We start from the raw sequence: 15,154 nt of genomic DNA on the forward strand, positions 1-15,154 counted from the left end.
GTAAAAAAACAAGTCTGATGATCAATTACTCCTCAATGAGAGAAGAAAAGAAGAAAAGATAGCTTTTTAATGTCACATCTCATTAACTGGCATGAGAGTTTGGGGACATTAGGTACAATTTGACACTAGGGCTGAAAGCCATGATTGGCACTGGGACTTCCAGAAGCATCTGCGAAGTCTCAGCGGTATGCCACACAGCACATTGCACTCCCCACAAGGTTTTCAGAACGGCCCGGATAATTTAAATATAAGTCATCTAGGATTTTCCTCAAAGGGTCTGACCTTAGAACCATCAAAAATCTCCCCAAACACTTCCTTTTCTGACCAGCCATGATAACTGAAATTTAAACTTTGTTTTCTTAAATCAGAAAAGCAACCAATAGCCATGAATCCCCTATTCTGAGCCAGAAATAAAAGATACTGTGATGATCAAGACACAATCCCTAGTCAAAGAGAGGGTCATAATATAGCAGAAAGAGAAAATGTCAATAGTTGTGGTACACTAAGTTAAGTGTTCTAGAAAATAATGTACGAGGTGGTAGGAGAACACTAAGAAAGAAGCTGTTAAGTGCCTGGTTTGAGTCCATCAGGGAAGGCTTCACGGAGAAGGTAACATTTGATCTGATGGGGAGGAATCTCGACATATTTTAAGTGTCGATCCAGTCGTAAGCATTAGGACATGCTCAGTTAATTGAGGCCCAATGAAAAGAGCCAAAGAATGGCATCCAAAACCATGGTTGGAGATGTCGGCTATGGTATGGCCTAACCTGAGGTATAGAAGACTCAGGCCAGGCACACTAGCTGTCCTCAGATGTGCAATGGTGGTCAAGTGGAAGATGGATTCACTTGATTATGACTAGTCAAGAACAGACTAGGCACAATGGATGAGACTTGGCTAGAACAAACATCAGGTTCCCAAAAAGAAAAAATGTGATGAAATTGAAGATTTTTTTTTTTATTTTTTCAGAAATGAAATGAGTTCTTTCCCAAGGCAATGGATGTCTCATCATTTGAGAGATTCTAGAGGAGTTGGAGATATACAGGGTATTTTATTATAGGGGTTGGGTGAGCCTAGAAGACTTTTAAAAGGGTCTTAAAGCAGTGTGCTTTCGTTAGGGAAAAAGATGGCTAGAAGAATTTTGGAAATATTGAATCACTGTTGGGCATCAAAAGACCAAAAGGCACTGAGCAAGTGAAGAAAAGTTGCTGGAGCAAAGATGGGCAATAAGAAGCATGGAAGACTGATTACTTTATAGTTCCATTAGGGCTAGAATTGTTCCTCATTCACTGGATTCCACTGTCTGGGAGGAAACTTGAAACATGATTCAATCCAGCAACATGAGAGTCTGTAACTACTTCAGGCCAGACAAGATAAATTTTTTTACCATATTTATTCCTGTAGTGATTGCAAGTGCCTTAATTTAGCTTATGCTGCTGAGCGATCTCTGACATAGGTGAAGAATAAAGAGTTAGTTGTCCATGGGAATACCCACATCTAAATTGAGGTTTTTGGAGTTTATATTAACAGAAGAAAGTGTAAGCATTTGCCACTGAGCAGAACAACCAACACTGCTGTGGACAGGGGAGGACCAGGAGAAGGATCAGGTAGTTTGTTATATAAGAAAAGGAGGACCAACAGAAACCTGGACAAATCATCCCCACATCACCAGCTTATAAAATGACGAAGAGAACCACTTCCACAGGCTCTCAGACAAGTCCTCAAAGACCACTTAGTTGGAACCAAAGACCAATACTAGCTATTGCCTTTCACATCTTAATTACTTTATATATTTCCTCAATTCACAAAGTAATCCCAACTCCCCTAAAACGAACTAGAATTAATTCAAGGCTCATTTGTCACTTGCCACTTAGCCAATGTATATGACTTATTTTTAAGGTAACAGAAACTCCGTGAGGTGAGTGAGGTCCATTTGCTGCTGTGTAGTCGTTAAGGGCTGAATAGTGTCCCCCACAAAATGTGTATGTAGAAGTCCTAATCCCCCGTACCTCAGAATGTGACTATTTTGAGGTATGGTCTTTAAAGAGGTGATTAAGCTAAAATGAGGTCACGAGGGTAAGCCTTAATCCAGTATAACCAGTGTCCTTATAATAAGAGGAAATTTGGACACAGACCCCTACAGACTATGTGAAGACACAGGAAGAAGATGGTCATCTACAAGTCAAGGAGCTTTCCTCATGGCCTCAGAAGGAATCAACCCTGAAAACACCTCAATCTAGGACTTTCTGCTTCCGGAACTGTGAGAATATAAATTTCTATGTGATACCCAGTCTGTAACATTTTGTTATGACAGCCCTAAGAAACTAATACACTAATCCACCTTGAAGAAAAATGGGCACAGTGTATCAGCTATCATTTCTTTGATGACCCTGGCTGCCCTTCTTATACCTTAGTCTCACTTATTTGTTCATTTAGGTTTATGTCCTGCTGTCAGTTTAGAAATACATGGAAATATGCCAGAAATACACAATCTCCCACCCCAACATACCTACATAATTATAGCTGTTCTGCCCAAGTGGGAACTTTTCCCTGGTTTTTAACTTATATTCACATTTGAAGATAAATACCTATGAACAGCCAACCCAATAAAAAGAGGAAGGCTGGACACTAGCCAGTTAATTTGCTCAGTTAATTTGTTTAGGTGAGTCTGTCTCCAAAGGGAGTGCTTTGGGGATGGAGACTGCTGAGGGCAGGAAACCACCTATTTCCTTAGTGACAATATAGCATAGAAGCTCCAGAACCAAAATGTCTGTCTTCAAGTCTTGGCTCATCTCCTATTTGCTACATACAATGTGCCTTGTCTCAGTTTCCTCATCTGTAAAATGGGAGTGTTAATCATTGTCATTACTTAACGGATTCTATTTGGAGATTACACGAATAAAGTCCTATCATGCACTTAGCATAGTACCTACACAGAACATACCCTCAAAATGTGTTAACTACCATTATTATTATCATTCTTTATGCTTTGCTTAAAATCCACTCATATATCTTGTAGCTCTTATTATGGTGAAAGGAGACCAGAAAGATATAGCAGTTCAATAATAAAGACATAGGGTTACTACTATTACTTCTAATACTATATACTCCCACTAGTACTATTACTACTATTGCTGCTACTACTATTGCTACTATTACTACTACTCTTAACTATTATTGCTACTACTACTAATACTACTTCCATTGCTGCTGATACTACTATTATGACTACTACTATTGCTACTACGATGGATAACTACCATGAGTTGAACCCTTATAAACGTTGCTATACTAAAAATTTTACCTATATTTTATGACTTACTCATCACAAAAACACTTAGGTAATTTCTGTTATTATCACCCATTCATATGGATGCAAACAGTGGATGAGTAATGTGGCTAAGGCAGCATAGCTAGTGAGAGGAGAGGCAAGTCTCTGAACAGAAAGGTCTTCCTGACGGGAAGCCAGTGCTGCCTGGCCACCATCCCGACCCCTCCCAGTAGCAGGAAGCAACTGGATCTTGTTCATTCTACATCACAGCGCCCCCGACTGCAGTGCCCTAAGCTACAAAGACGAAGAGAATAGCATGCAAGAATTTATGAAATGCACAGCTTGTGTGAATAATCAGTAGAAAATGACCCCATGAGCCCTTGTCAGGACAACGTGCGCAGGGGAGCCTCAATTAATCAATTCGGGCTGGGCGAGCTTTTGCCATGTGCCAATATCTGAAGGCTACCTTTAGGAATACCCACATTTTTATAGCAAATGAGGAGCCGCACTGAGTTAAATTTTTCATATCTATGTTTCTTGAATCTCAGCTTCCACCTCCAAAGTCCACAGCTAGAAATCAAGCATGCCTGACTTCAAATAAAGAATAAGAGATTTTAGTTTTGAGGGTTTGCAGAGCAAGGAATGCCACTTGCCATCAATTAATCTCAGGAAGTGAACTAAATGCCCTGCTCCAGCAGAAACACAAAAAGCTTGCCTTGAAGACAACAGCCTAAAGCAAAACCACAAATCCCTTTTCTAGCAAACCTGCTGTGAGGAAGCTGTTATTATATTTTAAAGAGTACAGTTCCCCTTACAGGCAAATACAGAAAATTCCAGTTTTGTTTTGTTTTGTTTTGTTTTGTTTTCCTGCAGCAGCGGATGCTGACTTCAGAAATTTACATTAAAGTACAAGTAACTAAACCAAAAAAAAAAAAAAAGTTATAGAAGAAGAAAATGACAAAATGGTTTTAAAATCGTATCCTTTTCCTTGCTTGATTTTTAGAACCTCATTTCTCATCCCGTAAAACCTATCTTGTTATTACAAGCATCCCATTTAGATTGAGGCCCACTCTTGCTGTGGTCTCCTTGGGAAATGGGACGGTTGAGAAAACGTGGGCAAATTTCTCATCTCTCTGAAGGTTTTCATCCAAGTGGCAAATACTAATTTTATTGAGTATGTATTATGTCAAGTATAATAGCAGGCTATCAGAAATTTCTGAGACCTCAAAGTTTGCTTCAAATGTTCTGCCGGAATCTGCCCTCTTAGTTGTTTTCCCTTCCTAGGAGCTCCTACAGAGATAATAATTTGCGTATCCGTCTCATCTATTAGATAGTGATCTTCTTAAGGTCAAGGAACATCTATTTTATTCTTCAGTGTATTTCTAGGGTCTAGCAGAGGACACAGTAGATGCTCAATAAATCACATCCTAACAAGAGAAACTAATGAATAATTTCTAGTCTCTGAACACTTTTAACCAGTCAACAAAGACTCACTGGACCTTTTATGGATATCAGAAAATGTGCCCAGTGAGAGCCCACTCACCTTTGATATCTTGCAACAATTTGTTTTGGGAACCACCAAAGGCTCTTGCACGGTTTTCTACTTCACAGGGACTGTATTTGAAGTAAGGTATTGTGATCTGAAGGGAGATGCTGAAATATGTCTGTAACAAGTCAGGCTGCCTGGAGTGTGCCTGGAGCCAGCTGCTGTAACCGATCAGCAGGGAGGACTCATGTTTGATGTCCAATGGTGGTCAGGACAGGTGTTCTTAATTAAGCAACTATGCAGTGTTGCAATGCCCAGTCTGAAAGTCTCTGAGAGAAGGGCCCCCATCACATGAAGCTTCTCACTGTTCTGATTCGTGTAAGCAGTGGTTCTCAAAGTACTGTCCCACACCAGCCTCATTGGCATCACTTGGGAGCTTGAGAGAAATGCAAATTATCCAGCCCAGCCCAGACTTACTGCATCGAGCTCAGTTTTAACAAGGTGCTCTAGATGATTCTGATATGTGCTAAAGTTTGAGAACCGCTGCTATAAAATTTTGCCCAGATGGAGAAACTATGTGGTTTGACTTAATTCTACCAAAGTTAGCAACTGTTTGCAATATTACAGACTGGAAGGCTATGGGTCTTTCCTGGAAGGCTAGGACTAGAGTAAAGCAAGCGAGAGGCTAGGCGTAACATTTAAGGAGGTGCTGCATGTCCTGACCCTCCTATTCAAATAGAAAATTATAGGACAAGAGACAAAAGCATATCCAGGTTGCCTACTCTGACTATCTCTGTGTCTGTCTGGAACTTGAAAGATTGTATCAACACTTGATGGGATTTTCTAATCAGGATGCTTCACTAATGACTCTCTCTTGCAGACCTCTATTTTCATGAGCTGATCAGCAAATAAACGAACACAAAAAAAGCAAATGAAATATTAGCTTTTGTGAAGTACAATACTCATAATTCAGTTTTCTACCTTCCTTTCTCCTTATCTCTTTTTCCACTCTATAGAAGAAAACTTGGTAGTTAGTAACTAAGTCCTTGAATGCAATGTGCAAGAGTGTCAGGCCATGTGAGTGAGTCTCTGGCTTTGCCTGCCACAGGATGCTGGAGAGGGTCTCAGGGGATCTCTCCAAAGGCAATCATATTTGGGTTTTCACCACCATAAACGATCTACTTTATTCTGGGGTGCATTTTATTTCTGGATGAATACTATTTCCAGCTACGTTGCAAGGATCCTGACCTTTGGATTCTAGCTCCTGCTTTAGCTCATCTTTCAACACTGCTTCCACCCTCCTGTAGAATGATCATCTCTCCTGAGATGTAGCTGCCCACTACCCCTGCCCCATCTCCCACCAGATGGCCATGCCTGGAGCCTTGACAAAACCGTCAGGCCAGGATCTAGCTACTCTGCTAAAACTAGAGTCCTTTTCAATTTCTCTGTAACTGTCTATTTATGTTGTTTTTTTTTTCCCCGACTAACAAACAGTCAAGAACTACTGCCACCTAATATGTCATCTCTTGTTAGGCAGCCACCATTCTCACAGGAAAAAGGAAACTACTGCCTTTATGTTTGGGAGACATCCTGGGAGAACTGACATGTCCCTCAGTCCTAGAGGAGAGTGAATAAGATGCTCTTGAAATGGGAGGACAGGATAATGACCCTCTGCTGAGCATTCCACTTGTCCAGGGACCTGTGTCAAATCCACCCAAGCCCTGGTATGATGAGACCCACTATTTTTTCTTCAGTACCATGGGGCCTGTCATTTTCTATTTGTTTGTGCATTAAGAGCTAAATTTACTTAACTAAGCTGTCCCTGCCTTCCTTCTTTATTCTGCCCAGTGGAAGGAATTGTGATAGTGGCATTCTACCCCGATACTGACTAGGCTCGGACCCTTTCCACTTTCTATTACTAGAACCTTTTAAGCTGGCATTCCTCACAAAAACACCCCACAAAATGTATAAGTCAAAAGAGAGGGAATGGGACTTAACAAGCAGATGAGTTTATTTCACTTAATGATCAGAAAATGTCCAAAACGATAATCTGTTTTCCTCAAATCATATTTCTCCTCCCACTCAGAAAACAAATGTCTAATATTTTCTGGGTCTCATGACATGAAGCTCCCCTCACAGTGTTCAATTTTTATGTTTTTGGTATCGTCAATTATCCTTGCTAGCCCAGCTGGGTGCTATCTCTTCGGTAAATTGTCTACCTGACACATCCTGTACAAATCCTCATGGCCCATGCTTCTCTGTCTTACTCCAAGTTCCCTAGTTTCCACAGAAATAGGTGTAATATGAACTGATATGAGGAATGTTGTGTGTCCTTCTTGGGAAAAGCCTATTTCCAGTCAGCATTCCAATAGCAGACCCTGGGTGATTTGGCACCCAGAGGACATTTGGCAGAGGCTGGGGTGGGCTGGGTCTTCACTTCACTCCTCTGAGTATATAGAACATATATCTCTGTTAGGCTCTAATGGAGGGTTCTATATCCATCCTTACACGATCACCAGTGATCCTCCCGAAATACAAATATGAGCTCTGCCTCCTCAAAAGCCTGCAAGGCTGCCCCAGCGCCTATGACCGGAAAGGCCTCCATGAGTGGGTGCCAGACGATGCTTATATTTTTAACTCCAGTTATGTCACAACAAGGATGCCCTGGTCCAGCCACATCAAGCTACTTCCTATGTCCTGAGCACTTTCCCTATTTCTTCCACAGGGCAGAATAAGGAAGGAGTTAATAATATGGGGTGGGAAGCTAAACTACCTGGGTTCGGATCTTCCTAATTAGTTAAGACTTACTGGATTCAGTAGACTTCACATCTGTGACTCAGCTTCTTCATCTGTAACATGTGAGACAGAGTAAGTCCTACCCTCAGAGTTCTGGTGAGGATCCCATGAGTTCACAGGCATTGACGGTCTCAGAACGATGACTGGCACCCAGTGAACAGTGAACAGGATACATGATATCACCAGTTGAGAATTTCCCTCATCACACAGGGCTAGGTTAAATGTGACCTCCCTCACACACCAGGCTCAGCCTGCCAGACCAGAGGTGGTATCAACTCTCTCTGTTCTCACAGCCCATGCTGGGAGATAGCCAAGCCATTCCTATTCTATTTGTCCATATACGCTTGTCTGTCTCCTACATTAAACTGTGAGCGTTTTGAAGATAGAGACCTACGCTAATCCATCTTACTTTACACCCATCGAAGATCTTCCACAACACTGAATACAGTAAACTCTCACTAAACATTTGCGGGATGAGAATTAATCTCAGTAAAGGAATATAAGCAGACAGCTGAAATGCACAGCCACTGTGGGTTCCATCTGAGGATACAGTGTGAGAGCCCACAAACTGCCTCTATACTTCTACCCACTGGAGCAATATCCTCAGTATCCAAAAAGCATTTGAGACTGCAACAACTTGAACATAGTTGCAGAAAGAACCGAGTGTGAGTATAACCTGGGCGGGGATTTAGGGAATCCATGAGTCTGCTTCAACTGCAGTCACGATGATGTACAGTATACTTTATTCTTCTCTAAACAGACTTTCCAGAAAGCTTTCATTGGATGTTCAATGGAGTCTGTGAGACCTCCAAATTAAGACTCTTGACCTTGTTATTTAGAGACAAAGTTCTTGTGCTTCCAACTGAAGGAAGACTCTCCTTACAAGGCACAAGCCCACTGGCTGGGGAGAACCGACCAATGGATACTTGGTGATTTTAGAGGAAAACTAGGAGAGGCTCCTTAAAGTATACCATGTTAAGAGACCAGCAGGAAGGCAAATAACCGAGACCTGGGAACCCCCGTGGCTTGCTCGTCCTTGGAAGGTGCAAAGCCAATGGTTATCTGTCATGACACAGGAATTTCTGCCTTGGAGCACAGACATTCGCCATTTGGCTATGAGAGTTGCTTTCTGTCAGGGCAACTAAAAAACATACTACATCAAGATCCAGACACACAAAACAAGGCTGTTCACCTAATGATTGTGCAGAGAGCTAAGTGACACTTAAAAATCAGGGTGAGCCTGATACCAGAACAAAGGGAGACAAAGACCATTAGAGCAGAGTCCCAGCAGCATTTCATGCTGGCAGATGGTTTGCAAGAAACCCTCACGTAGGAGCCTGTTTTATTTACAAGAGACGCAGTGGTAAATTAAAGCCCATCCTAGCGCATTCCGAACCCTCTAGTTTCTCTTGGAGCTATTGCTATCACTGCCCGATAGGCCACTAAAACCTGCCCACCTTTGGAATGATTGATTCTGCTCAAACAGCAAGCCAAAACTCATGTTGAAAAACCCACTTCAAGTAAGTCATTAGCTTCCTTTATGGATTTTTCAGGTCATAAGGAATAGGACCTGCGAGTACCATCTTCTGTAGAGTAGAAAGGGAGTGTTTGAAGAAGTGGGGGGACCTGCAGAAGCCACAAGTTATCACTTGAGCCCTCCAACCCCCGTGTTTTCTCTCAATCAACAAGAGGGATCTAGCAAAAAGCAGGCCCTGGCAACATCATCGCTAGTGACAGATATTCAAACCAAACCAAACCTATGGGGTCTTTCTGCACACACTAGAAGTGAAGGGAAATAGAGAGCAGGATCAGCACCCTGTTCTTGCTCCCACTTCAGACAGAGTATGGAGAGCACCCGGCACACAGAAAGTCATGGTAATGGAGGAGCGTCTTAAGACTTTCTGACTTGTCATGAGACAGCCTTTTCCAGCTGAGCTGTGATTGAGACCATCGCAGCTCATGGGGTAAAGCATCTTGGTGACAGTAGCCGAGGCCATAGCAGCAGCCTGAAGGCACCAACACCAGAAACCTGAGGTCTGTAGCTCACCGCCTGACCCACGTTTAGCAATTCTGATGGACCATGGAGCAGACAGCTCCAGCCCGGGATGACTGCCTCCCTCAGTCCCTCTCCGACAGGCAATGAAAGCAAGACCCACTTTGAAATTTCTCCCCCATCATGCAAACTGACACAGGCATGCTTTTCAAAAACCCACAGCCAATCTGTTGATCATTACTTATTTACAAAGGCCTTCAGGCAGAAAGTCCTGTAAAAACCATACTTGATACGGTATACACTAGCTTTTTCTGCTTGTGGAAAAAAAGTCCCCTCAAGGCTACCTCAAACCATCACTTTCTATTGCACATAAAATGTAGCGTGTAACACTAAAGTATTTAATATATATGGTATAATATATCTACAGGAAAGGCATTTGTGTAGAAGTATGTTACCCTGGATTTGGTAATTTGATGTTTTGCTGAAGGCTACGACTTAAAAAAGCTTCCACCTCGTATAGAAGACCTGTCATCTTGGTACCCAAGAGCCAACAGAATAAAGAAGTACCCTTAAGCAGCAAAACTTTGACACAGCTTTGAAGCATATGAAAACAGTATAACTCCTCAGAATTATTATTACTCAAGATCAAAGAAATGAGCCATACTTTACATAGCAAACAGGGACAGGGAATTTGGCTCCAAAGGTTTCAGATTTTTCAGACTTCTCTTTATTTATTTATTTACTTGCTTCTCTAAATTTAGGCAAAGGAAAGCGCCCGGGTTTTTCTCTACTTTAAATGGATAGAACTATTAGCATTAGATAAGGTGATTACCTAAAGGTGAGTAAATAGGAAATGAATGCTAGCATGACAACTGGCGTCATAAAAATGAGAAGCTTGGCAGTTGGTGCATTTTATTTCTCCTCATAAACTGTAAACAAGCATGTAAATCAGCGACACCCAAGCAAGACCGAGCAAAGGGGAGGGCAGAAAACTGCTAAGGAAACATTTAACAGGAAGAGATGGCCATAATGGAAAAGGACATGGGGCTAGTGAGTCTTCCATGAGAGCTGGTGTCTCCAACTGCCCGGAGGAGAGCTGCCCCGTCTGCATCCCAGAAAGGTGGTCAAGGAGGGCCAGGAAAACGTGAATGTGATGGCTAAGGAGGGGGAGGGGGAAATCGCCATCATTTTATTTCAATAATCAAAGCGAGGAGAGTGGTCAATGACAACGAAAAGAAGAAAGTAATCTGCCGTGGCAGGTTTTACACAGTGGTGACCACGTAGGGGGAGCAGTGCCAATCCGAGATCACCCCCATTTCAGTGAGGTGCTAGAGAGTTAGGATGTTGGAGGGAATAAGCACTGGGACTGCCAGATGAATCGAAGACAAAAAAGGGAAGATGAAGACCAAGAAGGAACCTGCAGAAATCTGCTGAAATTTAGTTTCACACCATTTCAGAAAAACTAGTCAAATAGAAAAGGGAGGAGAAGGGAGGGAGGGAGGAAGGAGGAGGGAGGAAGGAGGAAGGAAGGAAGGAAGGAAGGAAGGAAGGAAGGAAGGAAGGAAGGAAGGGAAGGAAGGAAGGAGAGAGAGAGAGAGAGAGAGAGAGAGAGAGAGAGAGAGAGCATGCACACATGCCGTATTTCATAATTAATATTGCTTTTAGCCTGAGCAGAACTGGATTACTTTTGAACTTTGCTTTGGCAAGTCCACAGATTATTTAAACTTTTTTATCAGTCAAAATCAATTAACAGAAATTTGATTTCAATCGACAGGATAAAAGGAAGGTAATCTTCAGGTTCATTTTTGATTGTGATGATACATCTCACATATGGCCTTAAGTACAGACAACAGTCCTCGAAGGGACTCCAGCAGAAAGAGACTTGCCGGAGGCAAACTAACCACACAAGTTCCTCTGATTGGTTGCCACCGTCATTAGTGCCACTGCTGTTTAGGAACTACACATAGACAGGACATGGTGACAGCTAAGACTTTAAAGCCTATGTATTTTTCAAACAGCTTTTCAAACTGTTTTTCATGACAGAATTTTTTCAGCTCTATCATTAACTGCTGACAAGCTGACAGAATAAATACTCCAGCCTTTAAGAAGCCATCTAACGATCTAGTCCCCTCCCCCGCCTCCTGCTTGCCGGGGAGGGGAGACTCTGGGCCTGGGTGGGGTGGAGAGGGAGTGAGGAGAGGAAGGGAAGGAACGAGAAGGGGAACCCCCACGGCCTGAGGCCCCTCTCCTTACCTCATCAGTTTGGGCGAGGAGCTGGGTGAATTCCGCATACCTCCATTCCGCTGCTTTTTTTTTGGTGACAGCGTTGAGGGCTGCTCATCTTCAACTGGAAATACAGGCAGCTCATGAGATTATGAACAGTTTGAGGGCAGACTGTGAAATACAGGCAAGATATCAAAGGACACACACTCACGGCTCAGTCACTCACTAGGAATTCATGGCTGTCTTTTAGGACCCAATGACAAAGACCAAATGTGTTAGTCAAAGAAGCCGGCTTAGAAAAGGTGAAAGCATCACCTCTTTACACTCCTGCGTTTGAACATGCACTTTAAACAGACTACAACAGTTCGTAAAAGCCCTGCCATAAGAAAGAAAAGAAATTATGATTTATCTGTATACGAAACATATATATATATATGGAAATGCTCAATCATTATTCTTAAGAGTTAATTTTGGTTACTTCGCTTTGCTGGGTAATGGAGTGGGTTTTCTTGTAACCAAAATCAGAAATGAAGTTATATTTGAAACAGCAGTGTAACAGTTGCCAGCCTGCTGCTTCTGCAAATGAACCCAGTTTAACTGGCTCCTAATCCCTGCCCGCCAGAGGAAGAGCCTCGGACAGAGGCGAGGATCTGAGGCCTTCGTAGCCAATGTTTCAATCCGTCGGGACTGGGAACATTGGTGCATGCTGGCTCGGGAATCCCCATCCCTTCGCTCTTGTCCCTCCACCTCCCAAAAAGGAGGGCACTGGGGCTGTGTGCACATGGGATCTTTTCTTAACTCATTAAGACAGGAGGACCGGCTGCGAGGGTATAGAACGGGGCCAGATAAAAGCACCCAAATGAAGGAGGAGGTTGCCATTGAATGATATCTCTGATGATGCAGTGAGGGGCAGGGAGGGAAGGCAGCACAAGGGATTGGAAACCAAAAGCTGTTTTCCAAAAGTCTAAACCACACAGACAGCTAAGCAATGTGAAGCTTGGTTCACAAACGACACAGCACACTCTACTGCCTTTGCCCAAAGACACCCACTAATAAGCTTTGTAGATGTATTAGCCTGCATCATGCTTCTTTTTAAGAGAGCTGCTTGATAATTAGCAGATGCGTACCCAGCCTGTCACCCAAGGGCATCGGCAGCAAAATTCTAGTCCTTCTCTCCCCACCCCCACAATTCAGGCTAAAGCTGTAATGTCAAGGAAAAAAAAAAAGCATCCTCAGATTCTTAAAGATGACTGCAACACAAACTGGGAGGAAGCACCCCTGAAACCAGGAAAGCACAGCAGTTACCTTAAATCTAAGAAGAAAAATATTAGCAGTGGCAACATCAAAAGAAGCTCGACATATTAATGGTGTACAAGTCTTAGTTGGGGGAGAAAATGCCATCTCAGCTACTCGATATTATCCAGGAAGACCTATATCAGCACATGCATTATATGGTAATTCTCTGAAAACCCTAAATAAATTTAGTATGTTATGATACATGGTTCCAAAGAGATTATAGTAATCCAACTACCCTCTGAACCTGCTTCAAAGTATCACACTTGGTACGCTCCCCTACTCTACCGTCAGTCTGGGGTCACCTGAATTCTGGCTGACACAGGGAAAGGAAACAAGAATGTGGTTCAAAGTGAGAGCTATTCCAGAGGAGATGAAGGCAAGAAAGCACTGTAAATGCCCACAGCCCACTCACTCTACCACCTGCTCCTCTATCCCCAGCCTGTCCTCTACTCCTACCCTACCCCCCCAGCCTCAGAGGCCCATGCTCAGGCGGCTGCGACCATATCAGTCACTTAGGGCTCCAGGCGGAACTATGTGGCTGGGAGGATATCACATCTTATCAGAAATGAGTATCCACAGCAAATCACACCGAGACTAAACAGCACTTAAAAGATTAAAGGAAATAAATACAAGCCACATAAATGGTATTGAGAAAAATCACTTAGAGTTGATATGCATCTCTCGGCAAGCAAACAGGCACTCTGAGCTTGACCTGAATTCATCTTCCTTTCACAGGATAGGGGGCTGGCCATCCCAGGCAATAATGGGGTAGAAAGGCAGTGAGATTGGTAGGGGGGAGGGAGGGAATGTGTGTGTGTGTGTGCGTGCGCGTGTGCGTGTGTATAAGTATACTTTTGCACTTTCCCCATCTTAGGATGGGGTAGAAAGTCTTGCATTGACTCCACCCATAATGTGGGCCACTTGTAATCGTTGTATCGTATTCAGGGTGACCTAGATTAGTTAAGCAGCGTGCCAGAATAAATAAGACGTGTGCATGTGAGAGGGTCTAATGAGGGTGAAAGTTCTTTTCTTCCCTATCGCACAAACCTTCTAATGAAATATCCGAAAAGGTCTTTTACCTCACCTAGTCTACTATGGCTCACTTTATTCAAGGCCACCAGACGTTGTCATGGTTTTGTCTGTATTACTTAAGACTGGAACAGAAGTCACACTTGCTGGCATTTCTGTTGGATTATTTTGCTTAACTTTTGTTTCCCCATTCGTGCTGGGCCCTCAATAAATAACCCTCTTTGGTTAAGTGCCTATTATCCTTGCACCTTGTCGCTGTCTGTTTACCTGCAGTGATGTTTAGATGGCAGACTTGCAAGTTAATACCTGTTAGCCAGCTCCAGGGAGACACCTTGTTCTGGTGCTAAAGTTATGCCTCCTTCTATGTAAGGAAACTATTTATTTTCATTGCAAGTCAGAAAGATCATCCATCATAATCATGCTGCATTTAAAGTGGGATTTGTTCTCTTAAATGAAACTCGTGTTCAAAGGTTTTCTCCTGCACTCACAGCCTGCAAATGCAGATCCATTCCCTGAAGAGATGGGGAAAATGTCTCCAGCTGAAATATATGAACGTTGTGTGATAGAGACTATTATATATGGCTTAGAGCCAATAAGAGAGGCAGAGATAACCTCTTTTTCATCAGTAGAATATAAACTATATTTAATTATTATCCTCTATATAGATTCTATCAATTTCTGCATATTTAAAGAAAGCAAATCTAGGAAAACTTTTAGTTAAGCTATAAAATATAATTTCCCTTTCATGGTTTCTGTGACTACATGAGAGGAATAAAAAATGAATTAAAAGGGAGACTTATATTTACCTACTTTCAGGAAAGACAAAAGTATTAAAGTAACGGGCTAGTACCTGATGCCAACGCACATTCACAGGCTCGTATTTAGCCCACTTCAGGGCTGATTACAATTCACCTCTGTCTCCGGCATTCTCTCTTGCATCATGCTGTGGAAGCTGCATGAAGATATGATCTTTTAAAGGAGCCTGACTTACCAGCCTCTTTAAAACACAAACAAGTTCAGGAATCCAATGCGGAATTTTTACAGGGGCTGACCTCCATCCAG

At 42.6% G+C, this 15,154-nt stretch overlaps 1 protein-coding gene across 10 annotated transcripts in view; it reads right to left on the reverse strand.

Annotated features, from left to right (window-relative positions):
* Positions 1-15,154, reverse strand: part of KCNMA1 (potassium calcium-activated channel subfamily M alpha 1) — a 686,119-nt gene that overhangs the window by 77,062 nt on the left and 593,903 nt on the right. For all 10 annotated transcript variants that reach the window (XM_039872202.1, XM_039872201.1, XM_039872185.1 and 7 more), the window contains one exon: positions 11,798-11,891. In XM_039872202.1, coding sequence (XP_039728136.1) covers positions 11,798-11,891 — 94 coding nt within the window. The remainder of the gene's footprint in view (positions 1-11,797; positions 11,892-15,154) is intronic.

The sequence above is a fragment of the Pteropus medius genome, unplaced genomic scaffold (genome assembly GCF_902729225.1).
Source record: "Pteropus medius unplaced genomic scaffold, Ma_sr-lr_union100, whole genome shotgun sequence".
In the NCBI taxonomy this organism is placed as follows: domain Eukaryota; kingdom Metazoa; phylum Chordata; class Mammalia; order Chiroptera; family Pteropodidae; genus Pteropus; species Pteropus medius.